Source organism: Periplaneta americana, chromosome 16, assembly GCF_040183065.1.
Source record: "Periplaneta americana isolate PAMFEO1 chromosome 16, P.americana_PAMFEO1_priV1, whole genome shotgun sequence".
NCBI lineage: Eukaryota > Metazoa > Arthropoda > Insecta > Blattodea > Blattidae > Periplaneta > Periplaneta americana.
Genome location: NC_091132.1, coordinates 183,050,700 through 183,066,104, shown reverse-complemented (window position 1 = coordinate 183,066,104; position 15,405 = coordinate 183,050,700). Strand labels below are relative to the sequence as shown.

At 36.3% G+C, this 15,405-nt stretch overlaps 3 protein-coding genes across 5 annotated transcripts in view; all 3 read right to left on the bottom strand.

Moving 5' to 3' along the window:
* LOC138692195 (zinc finger protein 708-like) overlaps positions 1-7,049 on the bottom strand; it is a 28,051-nt gene extending 21,002 nt beyond the window's left edge. Inside the window, exons 1-3 of one of the 2 annotated variants that reach the window (XM_069815269.1) lie at positions 6,892-7,049; positions 2,724-2,861; positions 37-174 (exon numbers count right to left, since the gene is read on the bottom strand). In XM_069815269.1, the coding sequence (XP_069671370.1) occupies positions 37-174; positions 2,724-2,861; positions 6,892-6,987 (372 nt within the window). In that variant the 5' untranslated portion in view covers positions 6,988-7,049. The remainder of the gene's footprint in view (positions 1-36; positions 175-2,723; positions 2,862-6,891) is intronic. The other variant, XM_069815270.1, reaches the window with a different exon arrangement.
* The window catches only part of LOC138692197 (zinc finger protein ZFP2-like), a 148,326-nt gene that overhangs the window by 123,999 nt on the left and 8,922 nt on the right, over positions 1-15,405 (bottom strand). The window lies entirely within an intron of this gene.
* On the bottom strand, positions 8,405-13,579 carry LOC138716467 (zinc finger protein 271-like). Its single transcript, XM_069849580.1, has 3 exons — positions 13,562-13,579; positions 13,356-13,438; positions 8,405-11,663 (listed from the first exon to the last, which is right to left on the bottom strand). The coding sequence occupies exons 1-3, from the start codon at positions 13,577-13,579 to the stop codon at positions 9,917-9,919; spliced, it is 1,848 nt and encodes a 615-aa protein (XP_069705681.1). The 3' UTR covers positions 8,405-9,916.

Sequence of the window (15,405 nt, the reverse complement as noted above, 5' to 3'; positions counted from 1 at the left end):
GAAGAACACGCAGTGCATTCCTTATGCTCCACTCACCTCAGGTTCACGTTTCAACAGAAAGAACGAAATTGGCACCGGATCTTCCTCAAATTTCAGTTCAGATGTAAATTGAGCACTCTGGCCCACATATTCCGCCATGATGCTAGTCACATGCTGATCAGAAAGATTCTGTTCCTGATGTACAAAGAGATAACATGTTAAATCAACAATTTATTACTGGGCGTTAGAAGAACTGTAACATTACAAGCTGCTTTCTATGTGTTACCATGCCCCAACTAGCCTACAATTAGCAGTACGTACACGTTCATAATTTTTATTGCCCTGTTGAAAGTGTTGCAGAAAAATACTTATAGATGTTATAATATATACAGTCCAAAGCTGATATCGTGAAAAATGAAATTGCCCTGAAGGCAGGTGATAATGATTGTAACTACATTTGAAGCAAAATCAAATATTTGGAAACTGTAGAGTATTGTAACACCATATGTAGATGAAATTATTGGAGATCATCAGTGTGGTTTTAGGCGTAATAGATCAACTATTGATCAGATATTTTGTATTCGACGGATAATGGAGAAAAAATGGGAGTATAAGGGTACAGTGCATCAGTTATTCATAGAATTCAAAAAGGCATATGACTCGGTTAAGAGAGAAGTTTTATACGATATCTTTATTGAATTTGGTATTCCCAAGAAACTAGTTCGATTAATTAAAATATGTCTTAGTGAAACATACAGCAGAGTCCGTAGTAGTAGTAGTAGTAGTAGGGTTTAGGAAGGGCGCGTCAGCTACTATGGCTATTTGCGCCCTTATCTAAAATTCTTAATATAACAAAGACATAAATAATATAATAATCAGAGTGCTAAAAGAACTAAAAAGCGTTGTCACGGTAAAACGAGGCACACAAATGCAGTATACGTAAGGTGATTTCTACAGAATCATAAAAGTGAGCAATTCTACGACCCTAGGTGGTATTTAAAACGAAGAAATAAAACAATAAAACTAAGACCACCAGAGACAAATTGTGTATCATATTTTAAAAACAATAAAATTTTATAAAATATTCGGATATATAAAGTCCGAAATGTCAACAATGTAAAATTAAATATAAAACCACAAATGTAATCTCCGGATGTAAAGGGTCCGGAGGATAAATAAAATGGGCCAAAAAAAAACTAAATCACCTTATCTAAACCTGCATTCCATAAAAATTTAAGAACTGCATTTTTGTACAATTAAAATCATTTCCAAGAGCGTCACGTAGTGTCGGCCGAATTCCATATTGCCGGCGGACACGGTCATATTTTCTACAACGCAATAAAAAATGTTAAACTGTAAGTGGAACACGGCACATATCACACTCCGGCTGAGGCTTGCCTCGAAGGAGAAGCAGAGTCCGTATAGGCCAGTTTCTGTCAGATGCGTTTCTAATTCACTGTGAGCTAAAGCAAGGAGATGCACTATCACCTTTACTTTTTAACTTTGCTCTAGAGTATGCGATTAGGAAAGTCTAGGATAACAGAGAGAGTTTGGAATTGAACGGGTTACATCAGCTGCTTGTCTATGCGGATGACGTGAATTTGTTAGGAGAAAATCCACAAACGATTAGGGAAAACACAGAAATTTTACAGAGATAGGTTTGGAAGTAAATGCCGAAAAGACAAACTATATGATTACGTCTCGTGACCAGAATATTGTACGAAATGGAAATATAAAAATTGGAAATGTATCCTTTGAAGAGGTGGAAAAATTCAAATACCCGGGAGCAACAGTAACAAATATAACTGAAACTCGGGAGGAAATTAAACACGGAATAAATATGGGAAACGCCTGTTATTATTCGGTTGAGAAGTTTTTATCATCCAGTCTGCTGTCAAAAAATCTGAAAGTTAGAATTTATAAAACAGTTATATTACCGGTTGTTCTTTATGGTTGTGAAACTTGGACTCTCACTTTGAGAGAGGAACATAGGTTAAGGATGTTTGAGAATAAGGTTCTTAGAAAAATATTTGGGGCTAAGAGGGATGAAGTTACAGGAGAATGGAGAAAGTTATACAACACAGTACTGCACGCATTGTATTCTTCACCTGACATAATTAGAAACATTAAATCCAGACATTTGAGATGGACAGGGCATGTAGCACGAGTGGGCGAATCCAGAAATGTATATACAGTGATGGTTGGCCAGAGGGAAAAATACCTTTCGGCAGGCCGATACGTAGATGGGAAGATAATATTAAAATGGATTTGAGGGAGGTGGGATATGATGGTAGGGAATGGATTAATCTTGCTCAGGATAGGGACCAATGGCGGGCTTATGTAATGGCAGCAATGTATCTCCGGGTTCCTTAAAAGCCAGTAAGTATATAGTAAGTATGTAAAAAGAATTGAGAATTTTAGACAAAAGAGAAAGAAGTGGTGTCTTTAAGTGCGACATATTAACATTACCAAATATCCAGTGTAGCTTGGCAACAATTAAGAGTAAGTGTAACAAGCAGTTTCTTTTTCAAATTTTAAAGATAAAACCAGACAGGAAGTCAATATTAAGAGCTCTTTGCCACATGACATAAATAATAAATACGTGATGACGTATTTTTGTTGCCATCGTAAATTGAAAGGCACTGAAAGTATTGTTTTAAAGAGGTAGTGTAGGTTACAATCAAAATAAAAGTTATACACTGGAAGAAAAAGAACACGCACAGCATTTCTTGTGCTCCACTCACCTCAGGTTCTCGTTTGAACACAGGGAAGGAAATTGGCACCGGACCTTCCTCTAATTTAACTTCAGATGTGAGATCAGGATTGTGGTCCACATATTCCGTCTTTAGGCTAGTCACATGCTGATCCAAAAGATTCTGTTGCTGAAGTACAAAGAGACAATATGTTAAGTCATCAATTTATTACTGGGTGTTAAAAGACTTCTAACAGTACAGGCTGCTTTCTATGTGTTACCATGCTCCAGCTACACTACAAGTTGCAGTATGTGGAAGTTCATAATTTTACTGCCCAGCTGAAAGTCTTTCAAAAAGATAGACGTAAGTTGTATAAAATATGTCGTGATGAAGAAAACATATTCCTGGATTCCTGCACAAAGTAAATTATTGTGTAAATAATGTAGCATACTTTCGGGATTATGTTGCATTAACCACGAAATTTGCATGATTTACAAATAATTAGATAATTAAGACTCGGAATTGTTGTGAGTATATGGTTCTAGAAGTAAATCTATAACATTTTGTAAAACCCGAGAGGAAACTAGTCTTAATTACGAATTCAGTGGTGTTGTAATTCCGCAAGAACAATGTTGTAAATACCTAGGAGTGTATTTAAACTCCAAACTTCCTTGGGGAGAACATGTTGATAATGTTACGGGTAAAGCATGGAGGGCACTTCACTTTATTATGAGAATCTTGAGAAAGGCTAGCCCCAAATCGAGGGAAATAGCATATCTAACGTTAGTGCGACCGTTAATGGAATACAGAACTACATGTTGGGATCCCTATAGAATATATCAGATAAATTCCTTAGAAAGACTCCAGTATAGGGCAGCTAAATTTGTTAAAGGTAAAAGAGAAGATGGAAACGATACGATAAAAGAACTTAAATGGGAAACTTTGGAAAACAGACGTAGGAAAACTAGAATAACATCATTGTATAGAGCACATCTAGGTCAGAAAGCATGGGTAGACATAACGGCTTGGTTAGAAAAGCCAACGTACTATGGTAGGAACGATCATGATTTTAAAATCAAATGTAGGAAACAGAAAACGGATGTAGGTGAATTCTCATTTTTAAATAGGACTATAAATGATTGGAATGACCTACCTGCTGCGGTCTTTGAGGGCTGTGCTTCCTTAAGGAGATTCAAGAATAACTTAAAAAGTTGTGTATAAAGTGCAAATTAAAATTAAGGTGACATATAACATTTAATTTTTTAAGGTGACATGTATTTATCTAGCCTAACGAGTTTACTTTCTTGGTTTGAATTGTAAATTATTTAAAAATAGCGTGTAAGAGGGCCGTAGACTAGAAATGTTTAGTTTAAATGTAGTTCTGTTTATAAGTATGCATAAGGATGTAATTATTTGACTTATTTGAACTGTTGTATCAGTGAAGCGAGGTGAGTCAGTGAAGTTATGGTTTTACAGTGCAGTGAACAGTTCCGATCAGTGATAATTTATAGGTCAATGAAATGTGTTCTATAGTGTCAGTGAAATGTGTTACAGAGTGTCAGTGAAATGTGTGCTAAAGTGTCAGTGAAATGCGTCATAGTGCCACTACAGGGAATGAGATGAGAGTAAAGTGAAAGACTATTGAAACTTATGTAGGTCCTATACATAATTATGTAGGTTGTATTGTAAAATTAGGTATTTTATTTATGTTTTATTATTATTGGGTTAAATTGTATTGTGTATTCTTATTGTATTGTGTATAAAATTGTATATGTGTTGTAAAATTGTATTGTGTATTGTAAATTTTATTGTGTATTGCTTATAATTTTATTGTGTATTGTTTATATTGTATATACCACTGCCACCGGGTGCTTGCCCACTTGCAGTGTAAATAAATACATACATACATATATTATTTACTGGTTGCCTGCATTGGATGGCTAGAAATTTCAATCAAGGATAGCTGTGGAAAAACCAAAACAACCACTCATTGCTTTCGTTCCGTCGAACTACTGCACAAGAAGCATTCCCAAACTTTTCTAGCAGAAAAAGGAGTACATCCTCCAACAATTCAGGCAGAAACTCTTTGCACAAAGCGTTAGTAAATGGGAGAATGTTGTCACTCAGACAGGCAAGTAGCAAATATAGCCCAATGAGATGGTCTTGTATTCTGTAACGCCCACCCAGATATTTACAGCAAAACTGACTTGATCGCCTTAATGGGTTAGCTATAGCTTACAGCAGTAAAATTTTTGGAAATACTCAACATTTTTTTCCTGCATTACTGTATCTTTTACAATAATGAAAATTGGTATGTGTAAAACGCTATCCTTCTGATGTATGAAAAAAAAATATTTTTACGATTAAAAAAAATATTTATAATTTTTTTCAAAATTCAAAGTTCACTGTGGAGTGATGAAGCATTTCCCTCATAACTCATAAACTTGTTAAGTTTTTCATGTTCTACCTCTTTTATTTTATTGCTGAAACTCATGTTTACAATATCATGCTGTTTCAACTACATTTCTCAATAACAATATTTTTTTTTAATTTTCTGTTAGATATTTGACCATTTTTTAAAATGAATTTATTTTTTATCAGACAATCTATCAAAGGTAGAGAAGTGATTTTGCATCATATTGTAGATATGACATGCATAAATACACACAAAAAATTTCATCACAGAATGTTGGATACTTTTTGAGTTAAGAGGGAAACGCTTCTCACTGCACAGTGAACTTTGAATTTTCAAAAAAAAAATATATACATATATATATATATATATATAAAATTTTTTTTAAATCATAAAAACATGATTATCATATAGCAGAAGGACAGTGTTTTACACATATTAATTTTCATTATTGTACAAGATACAGTAATGGAGGAAAAAAAAAACACATTGAATATTTCCAAAATGTTACTTCTCTAAGCTGTACCTAACCCCTTAATCACGGTTAACAGATCTTCAGTTCAATGATATCTCAAAATGTACGTAGAAATTCTCTATTTACTGCTTAATTTTTGTAGTCTTTCACTGAATCATCCAGTATGTGGTGACGTCTTATTTTACAACTTGTTTTATATTTTGTTATTAATTTCGACCATGGAATATTTAACATTTTTGATTCTGCACAAAGTTTTCATTTTCGCACATTATTGACTTCATCCTCTGATTGCGGTTGTGGCTGATATGTACATCCATTATCAGACAGTAAATCTCACTTAACGAAATGTGAGAGGAAGATCAATTGTTTGTATGCATGTCAAGTCTGATTGGTGTACTATTTAGCTAATCAGCGATGTATGTAACGGAGGAGGAAAGGAACTAGCCACCCATTATCTTGGGTCCTAGTTGCCTCATAAATGGTGCCTTCTCGGTATCAATATTCATATATGTCTTTCATACACTGATATATACCACACTAAGACAGCACGGAAATATATACAATAATAGACAGAACTGAACACAATATATTGCTACGAAATCGTCTGTACTGTCAATAAGGTTCTTCCAATAACTAATTAGTAATTAGGCCTATTTATTTAAACATTGACTGCCCTCACTCGAAACATGAACATCTGCTATTTGCATTATTTCAAATGTTTGTAGTAGAACAATGCTCTGTTAATGAGGCAGGCTGTTAATACAGGGAGCGGTTATCGACTCCATAAATAAGTAGGCCTATAACACCTTAAAATTAAGAGAGTGCTTGTAGACAAATTTTACGAAATAATATAACGTACTATTATAGTCGCTGTATTAGATAGTGTAATTTATGTAAATGCTAAAAGATAGCCTAAATATACTGTAGGCTATATAAAGTAATGGTGATAATTTCTGTATACACATCTAAAACAAAGTTAATTATTTGGAAACCGTAAAAAATAATGAGAATTTTAAACAAAGAGACAGGAAATAGAAGAGTCTTGTTCTTAAACACTGTGGGATTGCATAGCTTGGCAACCATTAAGAGGAAGTGTAACAATAAATTTCATTTTTAAATTTAGAACCTAAAGCGTCATCACAACAGTTCAACATTAAACTTCTCTCCAACATGTCATAACATCTAATAGCAATTAGTGATGAGATTTTTCCTGCCTCTATCATAGACCAAAAGGTACAACAAGTACTGTTGTATAAGGCAGTGCACATGCCAATCAAAACACAAGATAAAGACTGGAAGAACATGCAGTGCATTTCTTGTGCTTCACTCACCTCAGGGTCAAAATTCACTACAGGGGACGAAATTGGCACCGAATCTTCCTCAGATTTCATCTTAGATATGACAGCGTCGGAGTAATAAGACATCATTGTGCAGGCTTATGTATATCAACACTGACAGTCCTTGAATGATTACTACAGTATCAATACCGCCATCATTACGTTCCAACGATCAGGTCAGGGCTCACTAAATCGTTACCGACGTGTCTTCCTGGCGGCCGTGTTCAGATGAGCGAGATTCAAAACGCTTTTGTTCAGGTTTCATTCTTCAGTGTCCTTTTCTGCCAATATTGCTGATTAATAGTAATTATTGATTTGTTATATGTCGTTTTAGATATAAATTAGGGGGGGGCAGTTTGGGGTGAAACGAGCGTTGAGTGACTTCCTCCAAATTTGGAATAGACATCGACTGACTTGAACTGCCAACACAGAAAACAAAAAAATCACCTGTTCAAGAGCGTCACACTAAATCCCTTTCACCTTCGTCTTCACAATAATAAAAGCCCAAAGTAACCTAACCTAAAAAATCCTAAACTAACCTAAACGGTCACAGTTTCGTATATGCAAAGCATAATAAAAGCCTAAACTAACCTAATCTAATCTGCAAATCTGGCTTTCAGGTTAGGTGGAAAAATTGTGACGCTGTCGTGTATAGTTCCTGGAGTAGCTTAGTCGGGAGACCATTCGTGCACTAAGCGAAGGGTCCCAGGATCGATACCCGGCCCCGGAACAATTTTTCCTTGAAATTATTCTATCTAACCTGTCAATAAAATCCTAAACCAACCTAACCTGTCACAGATTTGCCTATACAAGGCAAAACAAAACCGTAAACTACCATAACATAACCTGTCACAGATAAGTACGTAAGACATAATAAAAGTGTAAAGTAACCTAAACTGTCATAACACTCCATTTTCTTACCCCTACACACTTTCCTGAGATATGAAAATGGCCAAATTTCTACCCCGCTAGAACATTGCAAACTAGCGTGAAACGTTCGTAATGTCTCGTAAGTTATGTTGGTACGACATGTAAGACGGCTGAAGATGCATATTATATCCGCAATAAGCCACTTTCGTACAGAAGCAGTGACGAAATGGGCCACAAAAAAAAAAAAAAAAGTATACGCGTATACATTATGGGCCTACACATTTCTATAGTCTCATTATTCTCCCCCTTTTTACGCACCCCGCTACATTATTTGTATTATCTAAATTTATATCTATATTATATATATTTTCATTAACAATTAACAACTTAATTCACCTTGCCAGAGGCGAGACTCGAACCACGGTCCTTTACTTCTGTGCAATCCAGGAATGCCACAAATGAGAGACAATGTGCAGCGTATGTGCGCGGGATATGTGCAGATTGCGTTGCTCTTACCAGTTCTTAATTGGAGAGGTGTACAGGAATCTATCCTGCGCTTCTAGTGTTGGATGCAATTAACATTTGGACATAATACACATACTTAGCAGAAGGAAAGAAAAACACAACTATTGTCAGTGTCTATACTGTATTTGACAAATTGTAACACAATTAGGCTTAGGCTTACTCAGTTATAATTCAGAAAGCAGTGGTTTATAAAACATAATTTATTAACATGATTTTTATAGAGTATTTCAAGAACGTATAAATATTGCAGTAATTTCTAACAACATAAAGACGCATACGGTTTTTCATTTTACGTAGTAGGCACTAATTATTTTAAAATAATACCCTTTCATTGTTCGTCAAGCATTGTAAGGATTATTGGTACACAAATGTTGAAAATATTATACTCCCAATTACATGCAGTAGGACATTGTGAAATTTTTACGCTGAAATTCTTGTTGTATGTCAATATAAGTGAACATTAATATTAACAAATAGTATATATTAATCTCAGAATTTATATTTCCATATAGTTTATTTGGAAAACGTTGAGAGCAAGTATTGACAAGTTGGGAGCGTTATTCAAAGAAGATAAAAGCGTAGTAGACAAACTGTGAATCGATAACATTTTTTTAATGCCATGTTTAAACATTTATTAATGTAAGTATATTAACATAATATAATGGCGTGAGAAGGTAAAATTTGGCATTATATATTTTTCCAGAAAATTTTTGTGCCTTGCATATAGCTGCTTTCTTCGCTCCCTTCCAGAACCAAGAGCCTCGCATGTATTCCTCACTCAATATTCTCATCACTTATCAGCTAAACAAATGGAAGTCTTGTCTCTAACCTTTGATAATTGTGTTAGTACAGACTGCAAAACAAAGCCACTGTCACGATTATTTTGCCGTGAGAGAACAGATTAAGGAATTAGTGCTGGCGAATATCAAATTTTGAGAACTTTCCTGATCTGACCTAAACTGTCACAACACTATTACCTCCACATGGGTTAATGAAATCTTTCATTTTAAAATAACCATTGTTGGCTGACAATAGTATGTTATGTTTAATTTAACGACGCTCGCAACTGCAGAGGTTATATCAGCGTCGCCGGATGTGCCGGAATTTTGTCCCGCAGGAGTTCTTTTACATGCCAGTAAATCTACTGACATGAGCCTGTCGCATTTAAGCACACTTAAATAATGCCATCGACCTGCCCCGGGATCGAACCCGCAACCTTGCGCATAGAAAGCCAGCGCTATACCAACTTGCCAACCAGGTGGACGGCTGACAATAGTACATTATGCAACGAGCCTATAATGGTAATAATTACGACGCGAGTATGTTTATGAAACGAGCGCAAGCGACTAGACCTCGAAAACACATACCACAAACATCGCAGTTGAAAGGTTTTCTTGCCTGTGTGCAGGCGTAGATCAGTTTTCAGTATCGTAGAATCCAAGAAATTTATCACAAACATATTATTTCAAAGGTTTGTCTCCTGTGTGATGGCGTTGACGAATTTTTAGTTTAGTCGACAATGGAAAACATTTACCACAAACCTCACGTTTTGAAAGGTTTTTCGCCTGTGTGGAGGCGCTGGGTTTTTAGTTTACTCGACAATGGAAAACATTTACCACAAACCTCACATTTTGAAAGGTTTGTCGCCTGTATGGAGACGTTGATGGGTTTTTAGACTACGGGACTGCGTGAAACACAAACCACAAACATCGCATGTGAAAGGTTTGTCGCCCGTGTGCCGACGTTGATGGGCCTTTAGGTTACAAGACTGCGTGAAACACAAACCGCAAACATCACATTTGAAAGGTTTGTCGCCTGTGTGGATGAGTTGATGGGTTTTTAGTTTACTCGACGTTGGAAAACACTTACCACAAACATCACATTCGAAAGGTTTGTCGCCCGTGTGCCGACGTTGATGGGATTTTAGATTACAAGACTGCGCGAAACACAAACCACAAACATCACATTTGAAAGGTTTGTCGCCTGTGTGCAGACGTTTATGTGTTTTTAGGTTATTCGACTCGGGAAAACATTTACCACAAACATCACATTTGAAAGGCTTCAGGCCTGTGTGCACGCTTTCATGTCTTTTTAGGTTACTCGGCTTCGAGAAAGATTTACCACAAACATCACATTTGAAAGGTTTATCGTCTGTGTGCACGCGTTCATGTCTTTGTAAGCCCCTGAAGTTTGAGAAAAACAAATCACAAACATCACATTTGAAAGATTTCTCACCTGTGTGCAAGCGTTCATGCTTTTTCAGGTTATTGGAACGCGTGAAACACTTACCACAAACATCACATTTGAAAGGTTTGTCACCTGTGTGCAGGCGTTCATGCTTTTTCAGGATATTCGAACGCGAGAAACGCTTATCACAAACATCACATTTGAAAGGTTTCTCGCACGTGTGCATTCGTTCATGCGTTTTCAGGTTACTCGAATGCGAGAAACGGAAACCACAAACATCACATTTGAAAGGTTTGTCGCCTGCGTGGAGGCGTTGATGGGTTTTTAGGTTCCACGACTGCGCAAAATACAAATCACAAACATCACATTTAAAAGGTTTGTCGCCTGTGTGCAGGCGTTGATGTTTTTTTAGGTGACTCGACTGCGAGAAACATTTACCACAAACATCACATTTGAAATGTTTCTCGCCTGTGTGCAGGAGTTCATGTCGTTTTAGGTTTTTCAACTCTGAGAAACATTTACTGCAAACATCACATTTGAAAGGTTTGTCACCTGTGTGGAGGCGTTGGTGAGTTTTTAGGTTCCACGACTGCGCGAAATACAAATCACAAACATCACATTTGAAAGGTTTGTCGCCTGTGTGTAGGCGTTCATGTATTTTTAGGTGAGTCGACTGCGAGAAACATTTACTACAAACATGACATTTGAATTGTTTCACGCCTGTGTGCAGGAGTTCATGTCTTTTTAAGTTTCTCAACTGCGAGAAACATTTACTACAAACATCACATTTGAAACGTTTCTCGTCTGTGTGCAGGTGTTCATGTGTTTGTAGGTTGGTTGAATGCGAAGAAAATTTAACACAAACATCATATTTGAAAGGTTTCTCGTCTCTGTGCCGGCGGTTATCGATTTTCAGGTTATCTGACTTCGAGGAACACTTACCACAAACAGTGCATGTGAAAACTTTCTCGTCTACGTGCTCGAGTAATTGCACATTCAGTTTTGCTGAATTCGACAAACATATTTTAGACACTTCGAATTCCAGCTGCTTGTCGTCTTGATCAGTGTGTACAAGTAATCTTGAAGAAACTAAATTCTTGGGAATCTCGCAAACAGTCTCCTTGTCATCATCTGCAATATTGTCGAATTCTGATGATACAGTCTCTTCGCTGGTAGCTGCAATCCTGACGAGAATATAATATCAGTCTATGCGATAAGAAATATATGTCCAATTCTTGAATATTCCAACTAAAACAAATCTGTTACACCCACAGGTACATTACCATTAGAGATATATCCTTATAAAAAATGAACGAGAGATGTTGGAAGTACAAAATTTGTTTAAAAATTTCGTGATGAAAACCTGTCTATCAAAATATCTTCTTTCCTTAAGAAAGGTCTCTGCCCTAAGTCACTAGGTATTTCAGGTGACTTTGGGCACAATGTTTGTTTTTAAATACGGTATATTAAAAGCACGTGGAAAAATGATTATAAGTACCAGTAATTAAAAGCAAATGAAATTAAATTTTCATCTTACAAATTACATTCTAAATCTTGGAAGAAAAAAAGGGGATTCTTTTATTATAGGATATGGCTTAATTTTCGTCAAGTTTGACAAACGATTCTGACCTCACAACATGGCCGACGTAAACCAACACGACGAGCAAATAAAACTCACTGAGATATCACCTCAACTAACCCACTAACCTTCTCACATAAGTAGACCTCATGTCACCGAGATATCATCTCAACTAACGCACTAACCTTCTCACATAAGTTGACCTCATGTCACTGAGATATCACCTCAACTAACCAACTAACCTTCTCACATAAGTTGACCTCATGTCACTGAGATATCACCTCAACTAACCCACTAACCTTCTCACATAAGTTGACCTCATGTCACTGAGATATCACCTCAACTAACCCACTAACCTTCTCACATACGTCGACCACATGACATCACCCAATTCTCCAATCTAGCCAACATATATTCTCATAAACACACTACCGATATCCTATAGTCATATAGACCCAAAAAAGCGTATGTAAATTGATGAGCACTAGTGTAGGCAAAGATTATGCTACCAAAAAAAAAGGATTATAAACCTTCGCTTCACCAATTTTGGATTCTATCGTGATATTTTTTGCAATTGTATCCAAATTCCGGATTGCAAATGTGCTATACCTTGATCTATGCCTTATTCTTTTGTTATACACGGTGGACAAGAGGTATGGAATATTGCTAATAACTTTTTAAATTTTACTTTTACAATAAAGAAATCAGGTATATACAAAAACTGTTGGAGATAAACCATACATAATGACACCAGTGTTCGAAAAACACTAGTTCTTGAGATATATGGTGTATGACAGTAAACACTTGTTTCTTTGACTATCAACTTGAGCAAATAAATACGTAAAATTATGTTGAGTAGGCCAAAAAGATAAACAAAACTCTATGATTAACCAAACCATAACACAGATGCTCAAAACGAGACCCAATTACAGCCAAACATTGTCCCAGTCTATCTTTCTCAGTTACATAATTCATTTGTTTTATTTTTATTTGGTTATTTAACGACACTGTATCAAATATTTGGTTATTTAGCGTCGATAAAATTGATGATAGTGAGATGGTATTTGGCGTGATGAGGCCGAGGATTTACGGTTGGGGAAAACCTCGGAAAAAATCCAACTAGGTAATCATTCCAAGCGGGAATCGATCCCACGACCAAGCGCAACTCCGCATTGCCAGACAAGCACCTGTGGGATGATTCAGAACCACAGTCCTTTCGAACGAGCTTCTAGACAGTCAAGAAAACGATTTCAAACACAATCAACTCTCTGCGTGAAGACTCGCACACCACACTTACCTTTCGGCGAAAACCTCGTTCTCCTCTGCTGTTACTTCCTGTCTTGGCCCCTCATTCACTCCATCTGAGTCACTCTGATCTTCCTAATAATACAGAGGAAACAACTCAATTTACATTAGGAGCAATCCATGTTAAGAGGTCTTGTATCTAAAAAAAAGATTTTCCATAAAATGCTACAGATTAGCACCAAGAATTTCAAATTGTACATGCTGCTGTAGTGACATCACGGAATCAGTGTTACAGAAACATTTAAGAATGAGGAGGTAGACAAAGGCATTGCCAGGATGAACTTCTGCATAAACATCATATCCATATCGATTTCAAATATTTAAATGGTGCATTAGAAGCTGTAACCATGCCCTTAGGCCCGTAACACACTTGAAGGAATTTTTCGCTAGCGAGAAATGTGTTGCGAGAAAGAGGCGAAGAGCCTTCCTCCACACACTTGGCGAGTTCTCGCTATCACAGATCACACCTCGCTATGATCATCTATGCACTGCCTTCATGCAGAAAGCATTTTTCTGATTATAGTAATGACTCGTTGGGGGAAATATTATAGGTTATGTATTTACGTATATTGTCGTACTTAAATATATAACCTGTAAGTATATTGTCGTACTTTACAAATTATGTACGAACGCTATGTTGAATCTGAGTATTCAGATGATGAGGAAATGGAGTTACATGAACATATTTTGTTAATGAAAAGAAAAAGTAGGCCTAAAATTAAAGCCAAAGATATCTGAAAATCGCATTGTATCTTACGAAAATAAGGGCGAGTTTTGGACACTGGTTTCGATTTGAATGATGATTCGTTTAGGCATTATTTCAGGTTGAATGGACCACAGTGTTTTTCCATTCATGATATGATAGAGGATTCTTTGCTATGTTCTGATTAAAATTATGTAAACTGTTAAGATTTCAAATATTTAATTAATACTACTAAATCTCATCAAAATAAAATATAGCCCTATTTATTTTCAGATAATCTGATATTTGCCTCCAGATTTCTTTTTAAGTTTCGTGTTTTTATAGTTTTCATCCCGTGTATCATATAAATAGGCCTACGGGTGACATCGTACAAGTTCGATAAGTTTCTGACTGCAATTATCAGCCATTTTCCTCATTTTCAAATAAAAACAATACAATTCATCGCCACCTGTGATATCTGTTTCTACATTCAATCGTTATAAAGAGTGTAAATGTCAAACATCTTTGATAAATGTGTCAAGAAAATTCGCTGAGGTACAGATTCCAGCGAGAAACTCGCGCGAGGTTTTTGCCTCGAACGAGAATCTCTTCCAGTGTGTGGACGTCCATTTGCATCCATGTTATCAATCTTTGAATTTTCTCGCAACACATTTGTCGCAAGGGAAAACTCTTCAAGTGTGTTATGGGCCTTAAGTGGAGCAGAAACAACACGGCTTTGGTGGAAAAAAAATGGTGCTGGTTTCCATGTGCTGATAAGGGACAGAAAGAGAAAAGCAGAAGAAAAAACGAGTGTGAACACCAGGCAAACAAAACATCACAAGGCATTTCGCAGAGAATAAGAATACAACAGAAACACAGGAACACAAAAAATACATCACACTAACATACGAAAACAAAAACACACATAAAATTGCAACTTCATTCAAGAAATTGAACTACAACATCGCATACAGAACAAATAACACTCTACAAAAACATCTCAACACACAAACAACAAATATAACCACACAGGCGTATACAAACTCAAATGTAATACCTGCAACAACTTCTACATAGGACAGACAGGCAGATCATTTCAAACACGTTACAAAGAACACATCACAGCCATAACAAAATTACAAAACACCTCCACATATGCAGAACACATCACAAATGCCAACCACACCTACAGAGACATCAACACAGACATGGAAATACTGCACATCCAACCAAAAAGCCAGAAACTCAACACACTAGAACAATATGAAATATACAGACACACGAAAACACACCCCAACGATATTCTCAACACACAACTCAATTTCAAAACACATACTCTCTTTGACTCTACACTACGAAC

Excerpts from the sequence above, each read along its gene's own strand:
- LOC138716467 (XM_069849580.1), bottom strand. Across the intron at positions 11,664-13,355 it reads AACGAGGTTTTCGCCGAAAG|GATTGCAGCTACCAGCGAAG; the intron begins GTAAGTGTGGTG and ends TATTCTCGTCAG.